Source organism: Anolis carolinensis, chromosome 2 (genome assembly GCF_035594765.1).
Source record: "Anolis carolinensis isolate JA03-04 chromosome 2, rAnoCar3.1.pri, whole genome shotgun sequence".
Lineage (NCBI taxonomy): Eukaryota > Metazoa > Chordata > Lepidosauria > Squamata > Dactyloidae > Anolis > Anolis carolinensis.
Genome location: NC_085842.1, coordinates 24,748,009 through 24,763,778, shown reverse-complemented (window position 1 = coordinate 24,763,778; position 15,770 = coordinate 24,748,009). Strand labels below are relative to the sequence as shown.

Genomic DNA, 15,770 nt, shown 5'->3' with positions numbered 1-15,770 from the left:
TTCAGACCTGAAAGTATTGTCTTGGCCTTTCAGCTGAAACATACTATTACAAAAATGCTCTGGAAGACCTAAAAATGCCTTGAGAGTACTTTTCTCTAGGCCTAGAAAACAATTGTATGGTCGCCTTCGACGTCATGTTCACCCTTTTGCCAGCAAGCAATGATTCAGTTAAAAAGTTTTCCTCATTGTGGCAGCATTGACACACTAAATTTAATTCAGACTGAAGATTTAATGCACTTTGACACCACTTTAACTGCCATGGCCCAATGCTATGGAATTCTGGAAGTTGCAATTTGCCTACGTGCCAGCACTTCTGAGCAGGCAAGGTTAAAGATCTTGTAAAACTACAACTTAACATGGTAGAATTGATTCAGTTTGACACCACTTTCACAACCATGGGTCAGTGTGGTTATACAGTCTCAGTGCCTTTCATGGTTAAGCAGGAACTTGAACCCAGATCTCCAGAATCAGTTTAATGCTCAAACCTATCCCACCAAGGCTGCCTTGGGAGGAAAGGAGACTGCCCTACTCCTGTCTGTTCCAGCTATAGTTTTAAGGATGGGGTGAAAATCCCAGTCACTACTTTAAATCATCACACGATGGCAATATTGTTCTTCTGAAAATACATTTTTTCCCAGCCTCATTCTATTTGGCAAGTTTTGTAACAACCACTCTAAAGTTTAAATTCTGAAACTCAGTACATGTTTATTTGTAGAAGCTAATGCTTCATACTAAACATCTGAAGTATCTTATTTTTTTAAGAAAACATCCTGATCAAAGTCTGTAACATTATGGATTTATTTCTGCATTTAGTGTTTACAGAAAATATTTTATTTTGAGCTGTAGAGGATGGAATCCATAAATGCTGAATCTGTAACCATGTAGGGCCATCTGTGAAAGGCAAAAAGTTAAAGATATGTAAAAATCCAAAAACGTGTCATCTGTTAAAGAAAGGAGGCCACATTTTAAACAGCAGAAACCATATACATGGACAAATTGAATAAAAATCTCCCCATGCGGAGACAAGAGAGAAGCCTCCCACAAGGATGGTAAAACATCAAAAATATCCGGGCGTCCAACCTTGCAGATGGCTAATTCTCTTACACCAAAGGCAACTTACAGTTTCTCAAATTGTTCCTAACAAGGGGAAAAAAACCTGTGGATGCTGTAATTCATGGATTTCGACTGCATCTATCCAAGAAAGTAGACCACAATTAAAACAAGAAACCATATACATGCATATATTGAATACAAATATTTTCAAGCTGTAATGTTGGAATCCACAAATCCATGGATTTGGACTGCAAAAGGTAAAACAGTGAAAGTTAAAATCATCATCTGTCCAAAGATGTCTAATTATAAAAGAGAAAACCATATATGTTGGAATCACAGACGCCTTAAAGGGCCAGACTTAAAAGTGGCTTCAAAACAGAGTTTATTAAGACAAAAGAAAAGGGACGCAGATAAACTAAAATGCAGTTCCACTGGTCAAAACTCAAAAAACCAAACCAGACCTAGTCCAAAAGGTAAACAGAAAGATAATCCAGATTAACTGGATGCAAAGAGCAACAAGTCAAACAAATCGCTCTGAGGCAAAACAAAAAGGCACAGTACACAAATGGTTAACAAAAGGAGTCGCAGGAGGAGAAGGTCAGCCGAAGTCCAAGGTCGAAACGGGAGAAATCCAAAACAGCGTTGCTCCAGAGTCCGCAGAAGCAGCATCTTTAGCCAAACCGGTCCAGGTCCAAACTGCAGATCCAAATCCAGCGTCGAACACGAAACAGGCAGCAGCAAGTCCACAAGAATCTTCACCAATACCCAGCACACAAACGCACATCAACACCTTGTCTTCTGCAAGGACCCACACTCCTGAACCCACTTTTATCTACAAACTATCATCAGAAGAACTGACCACCACCCCATCACTATTCCCCGCAGCTGCTCCCAGCTCGTCACGTGAATTCCCTTGCCTTTCCCTCCAATTCCTCCATCTTCTGTCAAGACTTAGATCCCCCCAAGATTGAGTTGGATCCCGATTGCCAGTCTTCACCCCCAGAGAACCCCATAAAGGTATCACTAGTTGTTGGCGCCTCAAAAATAGCTTGTACTTCTCTTATCTTAGTCCAATCCAACGTGTCTCCTTCTTCTCCTTCACTCATTGACCCATCGTCCCCAGAGAATCACTCAAACAACTCCTCATCTGTAGGTGCTGTAAGTATGTCCCGGATCCTCTTTCTCTGCTGCTCATCATCAGATTCCTGCTCCCCAGTAACCCTTTCCCCCCTTCTGGCACCCATACTACTGTTTGTAATGTTAATCACAAGCTCTACTATAACAATATGCATGTATGAATTGAATAAAAATATATTTAAAGCTGTGCAGGGTAGAATCTGGATGCCAAATCTGTGGATATGGACTATAAAATGTAAAATTGTGAAAGTTTTAAAATGTCATCTGTCCAAAAAAGGAGACAATTGTGTAAAACAAACCTTAAGTTATGATCTTGCTGCAATATAACTTCCACATAGTTGTGCTCAACCCTCCTCCCACTTTTGACAAAGTGCATTCCAATTTTGGTCAGAGCTTGGCAATGTTTGGACAGCTGATCTCCTCTGAGTCATTTACAGGAAGTGTGCAATCCAGCCATGTTCCTGGAAAGTGAAACTAACTTGCACTGCTCTTGTTTTCCAGAAAGAGGAAACCATGGCCGGTGTCTCCGGAGGTTCTGTGCAGGACTTGTGCGAGGAAGCCACTTGCTCAGTTTGCCTGGACTATTTCAGGGATCCGGTGACCCTCGCCGAGTGTGGGCACAACTTCTGCCGGGCCTGCCTGGGCCGCTGGTGGGGGGACTCGGAGAAAGAGGCCTTCTGCCCCCAGTGCAGGCTCACCCTCCAGAGCAGGGATGTCATCCCCAACCGGCCGCTGGCCAACTTTGTGGAAATCACCAAGAAACTCAGCCTTCAGGGGCCCAGGGGGGCAGGGGCAATGGGGGGAGTGTGTGGGGAGCACCAGGAGCCCTTCAAGTTCTTCTGCAAGGAGCACCAGAGGCCCATCTGCGTGGTCTGCGACCGGGCCAAGGAGCACCGAGAGCACACGGTCATTCCTCTGCAGGAGGCTGCCCAGGAATACCAGGTCAGGATTGGCTGGGGAAACTCTTCCACATTCTTTCTGTTTTTAAAAAATCAGTAAGACAGAACTGGAGTTCTGCTTTCAAGACACTTTCTTTGGCTGATGTGGTGGAGGCTCCTTCTCTGGAGGGCTTTGAAACAGAAACTGGATGATCATCTATTGGGATCACTTGGATGGTGCCTTCCTGCCTGGCAGAATGGGATTGGACTGGATGGCTCTCAGGGTCCCTTCCAAATCCACGATTCTGTGTCTTGGGGGTTGAAAAACTGCAATTGTCCCATGGTGCATTTAAAATGCGAATTAATACATTGTTAAATTGATGTATATTTAATACCCCTAGTCAGAATCAAATCGAGGGGTATGAAACATAGAAGTATATGGGGTACATCAACACTATTGAATCATTGCAATTTGTCAGCACAGTAGAGTCTCATTTATCCAACGCAAACAGGCCGGCAGAACGTTGGATAAGCAAAAATGTTGGATAATAAGGAGGGATAAAGGAAAAGTCTATTAAATGTCAAATTACATTATGATTTTACAAATTAAGCACCAAAACATAATGTTTACAACAAATTGACAGAAAAAGCAGTTGAATACATGGTAGCGTTATGTAGTAATTACTGTATTTACAAATTTAGCACCAAAACATCGCAATGTATTGAAAACATTGACTATAAAAACATTGGCTGCTAACAAATTGACTACAAATAAAGATAAAACTGCATAAAATGAACTTGCTGTAACAACATTGTTGGAAGTTAAATCTGTAAAAAGTTCAGTCCTTGCTGTCTAGAGAAACAGCTGTGGATCCTGGCAGCAGGCAGACTGCGTTGGATAATCCAGAACGTTAGATAAGTGAAGGTTGGATAAGTGAGATTCTACTGTACTTGAACTGAAGTGGCTGAATGCTGTGAAATCCTGGAAGTTGTAGTTTGATGGGACACCAGCACTTTTTGGGCAGAAAATGCTAAAGACCTTGTAAAATTACAGTTCTCAGGTTTCCAGAGAACTGAGCCATGGCATTTAAAGTCATGTCAAATTACATTCATTCTACAGTATAGATGCACACCCAGTCAGGATCAAACTGGGAGTCATTACTTTGAAACGAGAATAAAATGTAAAGCTTACAAAATAAATGCAGAAAGAATATATTGGGTGCATTTCCACTATTGAAAGAATGCAGCTTGGCACCACTTGAACTTTTGTGGCTTGATGCTGTGGTTTCATGAGAGTTGTAGTTTGGTGAGGAGTCCTGACCCCAGTTGAATTGCTGTGGCTCATTGCTACGCTGTGGAATCCTGGGAGTTGTAGTTTAGAGATAAACCAGTACTCTTTGGCAGAGAAAACTAAAGACCTTATAAAACTGTAAGCCATGGCAGTTACAGTTGGGTCAAACTGCATTATCTCAACAATGTTGTTCCCCTTTCAGCCATGGAAACCCACTGGTCACATTTTCTCTGCTCCAGAAAACCCCATGATAAAAGTCTCATAAGTTGCAAATGACTTAAAAGCACGCAAAAGCATAATGAGATATTTTGCAGATGAGACCCATGTCAAAACAGAAAATTCAATTATGTTTCATGTACCCCCAATTTGATACACAATGTTTTAAATAATTTTGAGCATGAAACAAAGTTTGTGTAATCACCAGAAAACAAAGGCTCAGTGATCCATATGTAAATTTTGGAGTACATTGGAATTCTAGATAAAGGATGCCCAAACTGTGGCATCTTGTTTCACTCCCCTTAAATGTTTTACTTCATTCTTGAAATTTTCATAATTATTACTCCTACTCCAGCATTGACTGACGATGTATCAATACTTCAAAGGCACCTTCCTAGTCAAGTAGCTTTTGCAGAGTTTTTCCCAATGCGTTCTTTTACACAGCAAGAACCTGCACCAGGTAGTTGTTTCTGCTCCATCCATGTTAGTAATTATTACTTAGATTCTGGTGAATGTTTCTATTCTTATAAAAATAGCAATTGGAGAAGAATGTACATTTTTACTTGGGACCTCAGATTCAACCAGTCAGAACTTGAAAATATTAGTGGGAAAACTTCCAGCACTTTTTGAATTTCTGGCCAATTTATACAAGGGGCATTGTTTTGCTATGTCTTTGTATATTGTGGGACTTGAGCATCCACACAGTTTGGAATCCATGAGGGATCCTGAAATCAAACCTGAGTGGATACCCAGGACCCACTGGGAGTTGTAGTTTGTCAAGGCACCAGCACTTTTGGGCAGAAAAGGTGAAAGACCTTGTAAAACCATATCTCCAAAGATTCCATGGCATTTAATCATAGCCATTAAAGTGATATCAAATGGGAATAATTCTACAGTGTAAATCCATCCTATCTGCATCAAGTATTACGTTCTCCATGGGAGTAAAATGCAGACAAACAAAAACAGAGGCTGTTGTTCAGCTTCTTTTTCTTTAAAGTAACTAACATGCTTTCCCCTTCCTTTCAGGATCAAATCTGCAATTGCCTGAAGAATCTGAAAGAGGACAAAGAGAAATTTCTGGCATCAAAAGCAGCCATAGAAAAAGAGAGCCAAGATCTGCTTGTAAGTATCCTAAAAGTATGATCTGGAAAAGCAATAAAAAGCTGTGATAGTAAATTGCTTGATCTCCAGAAAACTGTTATTGAGAGGCTCTGTTATTGAGAGTGGTCAATGCTCAGTCTTCAAGAGGTGCCTTCCCTTCCAAATACTAATGTGATTTCTGTGAAATGGTGGCCTTTCTACAGTTTTTTATAGCCTAATTTTGCCAAAACAGACTATATTCCTTAAAGAGGCATGCTCTTTTTCTGTTTGCAGAATGAAACAGAAGTAGAGAGGGAAAAAGTAATGTCTGCGTTCAGAGAGTTGCATCACTTTCTGGAAGATCAGGAGAAGCGTCTGCTGGTCCAGATGGAAGAGATAGAGAAAGAAATTATAAGAAAAAGGAAGGAGCATCTAGCCAGGTTTTCCAGGGAAATCTCATTCCTTGGGAGTCTCATCCAAGAGATGGAGGAGAAACTTCATCAGGAGGCTAGTGAATCCCTGCGGGTAAGATGGCAAGAGGCTTCATCCAGTCTCCTCTGAAAAGGTGGCTCTCAACCACCTTGTGACTTTCTTTTCCAAATGGGAAGCTAAGTACTGTATGTCAACTGCAGTTTCTTATAACTTTATCATTTAAAATCATAGAATCATAGAATAATAGAGTTGGAGGAGACCACATGGGCCATCTAGTCTAATCCCCTGCCTTGCAGGAAAGCACAATGAAAGTATCCCTGACAGACGACCACCCAGCCTCTGTTTAAAAATTTCCAAGGAAGGAGCTTCCACCACACTCCGAGGCAGAGAGTTCCACTGGTGAACAGCTTATATGGCCAGGAAGTTCTTCCTAATGTTCAGGTGGAATCTCCTTTCCTGTAATTTTAACCCATTGCTCCGAGTTTCAAGGGCAGAAGAAAACAAGCCTGCTCTCTCTTCCTTACTTATATTTATTTATCCCTTTCACATATTTATACATGGCTATCATGTCTCCTTACTTGAAGATAACCATAGAATCATGCTGGAGAGTCCAGATATTACTAGAGAGGTGTTCTCTCAGATTCAAAAAATGTATTTCACGTGCACAGTGGTTTTGTGTTCCAAATTTGGAGGGCTGACTGCAAATTATAATTTGTTGTTTTTGGGGGGAGGGTGGGGGTGGAGGGTGCTACATTTCTAAGGATTGTTTAAAATGTCATTTAAGAAATAGTTACCTTTGGAACAATGTATACTGAAATAAGTTATGTATGGCAAAAATAGTTAATTGTTATGATGTATCAAAAAGTAAAAATAAAATAAAAAATAAATTAAAAAATGGGATAAACATAAATATTTATAATTATAAAAAAATGTTGTTTTTGTTAACTGCCATCAAGTCAACTCCAACTTATGATGATCCTTTGATAGATCCAAGGTACAACAGCCAGCTTGCTTTCTAGGGAGGGCACCAGCTTGGTTTGTTTTAAGACCTTTTTATTTGTTTTTCTAGGTGTCCATGCTATCCTAAAAACTCTCCAGCACCGCATTTCAATTATGAATATGTCTTATTGATTAGACTATTGGCCATATTTAAAAAAACAAACAAACACATTTAACACATACAGCATACAACCCACATTACAACCTAAGGTAAAATAAACAAGCTGTTAAAAAGAGGTCAAGATCCTGATCCAGATCAAATATCTGCATAACCCCTAAAATTTACACCAACTCAAATATCCAGTTCTCAGCTGAGTTGCTTTAAATAGAAAAAGGGCTGTTTTGTATGTTAATCAATTAATTGATTTTCTTCAGTGTGGCTTTTTTTTTTTTACCATTCAGCTTTCACGATCATACATGCAAAAGTTAGAAATGTTCCAATTTGCTGCTAAATGGAAACATGAAGGTTTCTAAACAATCCATTAAGGCAATAATTTGACCTCACTTTGAAGAGTTCCTACCCACCCTCAACCTTGAGTTAAGGTTGCTAGGCATCATCTGAATATGAAAGGGGACCATCATCCACTGTCATCTTCAGACTGGCAAGCACTGAATTCTCTTATTTCTCTTTTTTTTCCTTTCCAGGATATTGGAAGGATCTTGAAGAAGTAAGTAGATCTCTTTATGGTACCAAAAAAAATCTTGCAATGAAAACCCTATGCTAGGGTTGCTGTAGGCCAGAAACAACTTGGAAGGCATACAGCTACAAGAACCCCATTGTACCAGTGTCCTCTCTTTGAAAACAAGCACTCTGCTTTTCCCATCTTGGATCAGTGGCTTTGAGTGAATGCATAGTAACAATTTTACCTAAAGGTGTGCTGTTAGAATGATCAAAATAGAGACTGTATGAGACATTTGGATATTGCCAAAGATAGCCATTTCCTGTTTCCTCTCTCTGGGAATATCTGCAATGGGATGTAACTGTATTTAATTGTTTGTCTGCACCTTCCAAGAAGTAGCAGATGAAGAGAAGAATGGATAGAGAAACTCTGAGCAAAATAGTGCCATATGAAGTAAATATTAGACATTAGTACAGTGGTTCCCAACTAAAATAAGGTCCACAAGATATGCGAGGAAAATTGGCACCAGGGTCTGTTCCTGGGGTTATTTGGGGTACTGATTCAGAAAATTGCATTGGATAGACCATAAGTAAAGGTAAAGGTTTTCCCCTGACATTAAGTCTAATTGTGTCCAACTCTGGAGGGTGGTGCTCATCTCCATTTCTAAGCCGAAGAGCCGGCGTTGTCCGTAGACACCTCCAAGGTCATGTGGCCGGCATGACTGCATGGAGCGCCGTTCCTTTCCCACTGGAGCGGTACCTATTGATCTACTTACATTTGCATGTTTTCGAACTGCTAGGTTGGCAGAAACTGGGGCTAGCAGCGGGAGCTCACCCCACTCTCCGGATTCAAACTGCCAACCTTTCGGTCAGAAAGTTCAGAAGCTCAGTGCTTTAACATGCTGCACCACTGGGGGCTCCATAGACCACATAGCTTTAGATTATTAAATATGGTTTTCTGTGGGCGAGCAGATGGCAACTACTGGATGGCATATGTTCTGTATCAGAAACTAGAGCTAATGTGGTCTATCCAATGCAGTTTTCTGAATCAGCAACCCAAACAACCAAACCAAATCTAAAGTTGACCAAAACCTGATTTGTAACCCTTTTGGTACTAATATTGGAGAGTGGTCCCTGGTCAAAGCGTTCCTTGGTCAAGTGGTCCCTGGTCAAAAAGCATTTGGGAACCACTGCATTGGGAAGATATAGAGATACATTTTTTCTATCTGATATTTCAGTTTTGGGTCCTAGTAATCTTTCAGAATCTGCTTTTGTCTCTAAACATTTTGCAATCTCCTCTCCTACATTGTATTGGATGTGTCCTACTCAGGAATTCTGGATAGTAAACTAAGATTATTTATCTTCAACAGAACTGAGAAGAGAGGGACATTTTGTAGTGTTGTGTTCATCCCATCTGCAATGAAACTGAAGATCTCAAATATGCGTGATATGAACCCCTTTCTAGAGGGTGCCCTGAAGAAATTTGAAGGTAAGGAAAGACAGCTGCAAGGATTTTAGCCAAGCTCTGTTGCTGTCCTTTTGGGAACTAAATGTGAAACTAGGATCTTTCCAAGCAGAAGGCTCCAAGCACAATGGGTGAAATGGCATTCTACTACTGTTTGGTATTTTCCTTCTTTTCAGACCTCTTTCTAGAAAGAAAAAAGATGGAAGAAGTAGCAGGAAACATGGCAGAGTTTCGGTCTGAAAGCACTGGCATCAGGGCCCAGCGTCAATTTCCAAGAAGATGGGAAGGTAAATTACACAATAAAATTATCATGTCTGGACCAGGGCAAGGGGAGGACTTCATTCTTTCCTAAGTTTGGTTGGAAAAAGTATTTGAGAATGTGTGCTCTGAAATAGGCTATACTGGATGGGTATCTAGGTGCAATTTTGGAATCTCAACTCACTGCAGAGTGAGTTGACACTGGCTGGTAAACACATGGCCTCTCTAAAGCAGAAATGTGGGGCTGAAATGCTCCCAGTTGGCTCTAGAGATAGCCACACACATACCTCTGAACTCTTGATGGTGCCACATTGGCATTCACACAATCTAGTCAGTCTGAGACTTCATGAGCTCTTCTAGCTTGTCTCCTCACTTTCTCTGTCTCCATCCTTAGCCAGTCGCGGGCTCTTCCACACAGCCATATAACCCAGAATATCAAATCCCACAATGACTGCTTTGAACTGGGTTATCTGAGTCCACACTGCCATATATCCCAGTTCAAAGTAGACAATGTGGGATTATATTCAGCTGTGTGGAAGGGGCCGCAGATTTCCACGTCAGCTCCCCATTCTGACATCAGTGGAGACCAAGAAGCAGAAAGGAACTAATCTTCCAATGCTGCTCCTGTTTGTACAGGTGCTTCTGTTGACGTCAGAATGGGTTGCTCATAATGGCCAAGAGGCTGCATAGTATTTTGTGGCTGGCTGAGATCAGTGACAGTGGTGGCATAGGCTGGCATAGTGCAGGGAACATTTGATGGTGGTGGGGTGTCTCATTTGGAGAGCAGATGGTCAGAATCAGACCAGATCCAATTCCTAGCTCAGTTTACCAGCTGTTAGGATTTTTGGGAGTTGAAGGCCAAAACATCTGGGGACCCACAGGTTGAGAACCACTGTCCTAGATAGATGACACGTTCCATAAATTTTCTGGTTGAAATGAAGGAGTACCAGTTTACTTTGTTAGGATCTGACACTTCTATCGCAAAATTTGTTAGGTTGATCAGGTGCTTACATTTTGTACATCCATTCTTTTCAGATGTCCTCTTATCTGGGCCTCCACCAAAGAAAGGTAAATCTACAAAGCAAGACTTCATCTTCATAAGGAGTGGGGAACTGGGCAGAAACTTGGTTGCCTGTGTTTTTTTGAGTAGGTTGCTTTAAGAGGGTTCTAAATAACTATGACTAAGTTTCTGATTCTAGTTGGTGTAGATTTGGGTCATGGATTGGTTCTGAAATAACAGTCCAGGTGGTGGGTGGAGCAGAATATAGATCTCTGCTCCTGTGCAGCTTCCTTCTTTCTAGCCACGAATGTTTTCCAAGAGTGCAACTACACTATAGAATTAATGCAATTTGACAACACCTGCCATGGCTCAATGCTATGGAATCCTGAGAATTGTAGTTTGGTGAGGCACCAGCATTTTTTGGTAGAAAAGACCAAAGTTCTTATAAAACTAAAACCCCCATGATTTCATAGCATTGAAGAGAGCGCACGTCCATCCCTGAGACAGTCTATCCATTGTTTTTTTACAGTCAAGAAGCTTTTTCTAATGCTTAAATAGAACCTGTTTTCTTGTAATGTGAATCAGGAAAACAGAGTTCGTTTCATCATCTACTTGACATCTTTTCAGTTGTTTAAAGATAGCATTCATGTGCACTGGCTAGTAAATCTGTAACCAGTCCAATCCCACTGCAGTGGCGGATTGAAGTCTACATGGCCCAACCAGACTGGGATTGCAATCATCTTCTCACTCTTCATATTTCTGTCACTGCTTCCAAACCGGTTTCATGACCACATGGGGTGCCACCACCATCACATTTTCCCTGCTGTCATTGCCACAAGGAAAGTGGGACAGAGCATGCCCATGGTGTTGCTTCTCCTAGCCAACCACAGAGCTCCATCAGAGGTGCCCTGTTCTGACATCACCAGAAGCATCTGTAAGACCAGGAACAAGGAGAGAGTTGATCTTCCCACCATCTTCTTGGTGACATGGACATCTTTTTTTGGATAGTCAATTTAGGACCCAAATCTCAGCAGCTATATGGAAGCAGTGACGGTAGTGACGTTGGTGGTGGTGCTCCATGTGGGCAGTAGTCCCAACCAAATCAGACCTGATCCAGCTGTTCCAAAGCCATGGGATAGTTCAGAATTTTAAGCACATTTCAAAGCATCCCTTAAAAGCAGAGCAGAACCAGATCTACTTGGTTTAACCCACAATATCAGTTGAGGAACATTGTGAAAACAGCCAGAATCCAAATCATGGTGAGTTTGGGTTCTAATGCCCAGATAAACAAGCCTATTGTCTTCTCTTCTCCAAGGTGAATATACCCAAAATGTAGTGTTTAGTTTACTGGGAAGGTGCAGGAATTCAGTACTGACTGAAAAGCTATTCATCCCAATCAATCCCGAACCATTGCCCATGAAAACCCTCCTGATTTGTTAGAGGAACATGATTTTGGGGGAAGGAGTTGTTAAAGTTCAGAACATTGATGCTCCAGATGATTTTGCTTTTCTTTCATTTCCTTATTTTCTCTCTGCAAATCTCTATAGTGAATGTTACTCTTGATCGAGACACAGCTTTCCCTCGACTCGTCTTGTCTGAAGACCTTAAATGTGTAAGATGGGACAAGAAGTATCAAGACCTGCCGGAGAATCCTGGCAGATTTAACCTGTCTTCCTTTGTGCTGGGGCGTGAGGAATTCTCTGCAGGCAGATATTTCTGGGATGTTTCTGTAGGAAGTGAGGAACGTTGGGCTGTGGGAGTTGCCAGAAAGTCTGTAAGGAGAAAAGGTCCTGTAATTATTAGTCCTGGAAGCGGGATATGTGCGGTGGAAAAGTCAGAAGGTGAGTATAAGGCCTGCATCCCACCTGACAATCCTCTCCTGAACCTGAATGAGAAGTTGAGGAAGATCCGAGTGTTTCTGAGCTGTGCGGAAAACCAGGTTGCCTTTTATAATGCGGACACAGGAGACTTTCTCTTTGAGTTCGTTGGAATGTGTTTTGGAGGACAGCCCATTCTGCCCTTTTTTCGGGTGTTCCTAGAAGGCCACCTCAGAATCTCTTCTTAAGGCCGACAAGTTGCCATCATGAGCCTTCATCTCTGAAGCAAGCTGATTAACCCAAAAGCCAAGGATTTGTTGGAGAAGTTTCCCTTTTCCCTTTAGGGAATTCGTATTTTTCAGTGTGATATGAAAACTAAAACAGTTAGGAATTAGCCTTCGTTGAGTAAAGCAGCCAAACAAGTGTGCCTCAGTTACTCTATGGTGCTTTCCTAAGTTCTTTCGTGACTCCTAAAACAAACAAGGTTTGCAGCTTTAGGTCACAAATTAAAAGAGTTTACAAATTTCTTTGTATTTACATGTGTATGAGGAACCCACATAGTAACTAATTGATGAAAGAAGTAGTTTTCCTTTCACTAAAGTCTTCCCTTTTAACACATTTCTTTTTGATTGGGTAGCAAAACATGGCTGGATAGTAGGGGAGGATCAGAGAAAGAGAACATTTCCTCTCCCATGCCCCCAGACAGACCTATCCTTGTACACTCATTGAGATGGCTAGCACCTTAAAGCACCCATTGTTTATCTGGACTTACACCATTGTATCCACCGGAGTCTGAATATTAAACGCATTATCGATTTGTCACACCACATTCTTTTCTGATGGCACCCCTCACACGTGAATCAATAAATTGACAGACTCTTCAAAATAACCAATGACAGTTTATTAAAGTTTTCCCCCAGTCAGTACTACCAGCAATGACATTGGATGGAATCCTGGACCAGTCAAGGAACAGTTCCTAGCCAGACAGTTTGTGAATCAGCGCATAGACTTGAATAACTGTCAAAATATAATAAATATGCTCCTTATTCACAATTGCAGTATGTCAGTCTTTGGAATGCATTTTCCACTGACATCCTCTCTGCCCATTGAGAATAAGGCCTTGATTTTTCCTTTGAGCTATCTATGTCTCATTCGGCCTTCTGAGAAGCTAGACACACCAGGCCCCTGAACGTGCAGTTCTTTCAGAAGCTGAAATCACACAACATACCAAAATGTAAAGATATATCACTGTATAGTAAAGTTAGTATTGTCTGTGCCATCATATGCGATTTTAATTGATGTTTTAATATGTTTTGAATGGTTGGTTTTTAATGCTTCTATTTACCAATGTATTTTATATGCAGCATCCAGTTGTTGCCTTTGTAAGGCTGCCCTGAGTCCCCTTCGGGGTTGAGAAGGGCAGAATATAAGCGTGGTAAATAAAGCTGGATGGTGAAGAAAGCTGATCAGAAGAAATTTGAACTGTAGTGTGGGAGAAGAATTCTGCATAAACCGTGGACTCCAATGGAGCCCGATTTCTAAATTGTTTTGCATCATGGAACTACTTTTCATGATTTGTTAAAAAAAAAATTCAACCCCCCCCCCCCCCTTCCGAAATTTGTTTCTGGTTATGGCCCTGTCAGCATGAGTACAGAATGCTAACCATGGGAATACACTGGAGGAACTAAAGAACCCTAGAGAGAACATTTTAATGAAATCCATGAAAAATCAAATACACAAAAGTCAAACTTGCATATGTGGAGGGATGACCGTAATGTCATGGGCAGTGAGTGAGGCGACCTTCCATCCTTATGGGTTGGTTCTCCCTGTTCTCCTTCCCCAATACTCATGCATTATAACACCAGTGACCATGAAAAGTCATGGGCTCTGCTTCTGCCCTTCTGTCCTTCTCTCCTTTGCTGCCCAGGAATCCAATTAATTCCTATACTTGCTGATAGGATAATAATAATAATAATAATAATAATAATAATAATAATAATAATAATACAGTATTTATATTCCACCCTTCTCACCCCGAAGGGGACTCGGGGCGGATCACATTATGTACATATAGGGCAAACATTCAATGCCCATAAACACATCGAACCGAGACAGAGACAACAGACAGACAGACGCAGAGGCAATTTTAACCTTCTCCTGAGGGGATGTTTGATTCTGGCCACCGGGGGGAGCAGCTGCTTCATCATCCACTCTGATGGCATTTCCTCACTTCCTCATTCCAACATTGTAAATTAGTTAAACTTGCCTCCCCACTTTTATAAGTGGTACCTTATTTCCTACTTGATAGATGCAACTATCTTTCGGGTTGCTAGGTCAGCAACAAGCATGGGCTATATTTTATTTTTAATTGACGGGTGCCCACCCCACCACAGGCTGGCCTCAAACTCATGACCTCATGGTCAGAGTGATTTATTGCAGCAGCTGTTTACCAGCCTGCGCCACAGCACGGCCCCTCCCTTTCCAATCTGATTCTGCTGCAGTTGTTCCCACTTGCCCTGCTACTGTTTTGAAAATCTTTCTTTGCAGTCCTCTGTGGATTTGAAAGCTGAGGTGGATTTCATTTCAAGTGATTGAGCCAATAAATGATCCAATATTTTTTCTTGAGTATCCAAAATGCACAACATACTATACTTTATACAAGCTGTTAAAACTTCACTGGCTTCTACATCAGCCAAAGTTGGTACAGCCTCAGACCTATTTTGTTTTTGTCTCAGGGCCCTTCTGCACCGTCATATAATCCAGATTATCAAAGCAGATAATCCGTATTATCTGATTTGATCTGGATTCGCTTAGTCTTCACTGCCATTTACTCTAGTTCAAAGAAGATAATCTGGATTTTATAGGGCAGTGTAGAAGGGGCCTCGGGTGTTACTTTTTTGCCATTTAAGTTGACCTTGAGAAATGATTCCTAAACACTTCCTAATTCCCAAACACTAATGTATGATGCAATCTCCGCCTTCCCTTCCCTCTTCCGTCAGCCAACAGTTTGGCTTTGCCTCTCAGCAGGGCTTGACCACAGCTACATCCAAAGACACCCGAGGCTTAAGAATTGAAGGCTCCTTTTGATTCAAATTCTTAATATTGGGCGGGGGGGGGGGGGGGGGGGAAGGCAGCGAGCAGGCGGGTCAGCACTCGCTTCAAATGTGCTACACTTCCGAATTAGATCTGAATTCAATGAACATCTGCACCAAACACACAATCCTAATAAATATTGCAAATAAATAAATAAATTTGTATTGAAGAACAAATGTTATAAGAATGATTTAGGGTGCAGCTATACTGTAGAATGAATACATATTGACACCACTCCCAACTTTCCGATGCTATCGAGTGATAGGAGTTGTAGTTTGGGGAGGGACCAACACTTTTAGGCAGAGAAGGAGAAAGACCTTGCAAAACTACAAATCCTGTGATTCTATAGCATTCAGCCATGGCAGATCTATTGGGCATTCATGATGATAAGTGGATGCTCTTACGTGTGCCCACGATCCAGAGTCACCCACA

At 41.4% G+C, this 15,770-nt stretch overlaps 1 protein-coding gene across 1 annotated transcript; it reads left to right on the top strand.

Moving 5' to 3' along the window:
* Positions 1-2,616: 2,616 nt before the first annotated feature.
* LOC100558328 (zinc finger protein RFP) lies at positions 2,617-14,862 on the top strand. The gene is made up of 8 exons (XM_008105719.3): positions 2,617-3,132; positions 5,602-5,697; positions 5,950-6,180; positions 7,732-7,754; positions 9,076-9,194; positions 9,347-9,457; positions 10,464-10,496; positions 11,976-14,862. The coding sequence occupies exons 1-8, from the start codon at positions 2,704-2,706 to the stop codon at positions 12,491-12,493; spliced, it is 1,560 nt and encodes a 519-aa protein (XP_008103926.2). The 5' UTR covers positions 2,617-2,703; the 3' UTR covers positions 12,494-14,862.
* Positions 14,863-15,770: the final 908 nt, after the last annotated feature.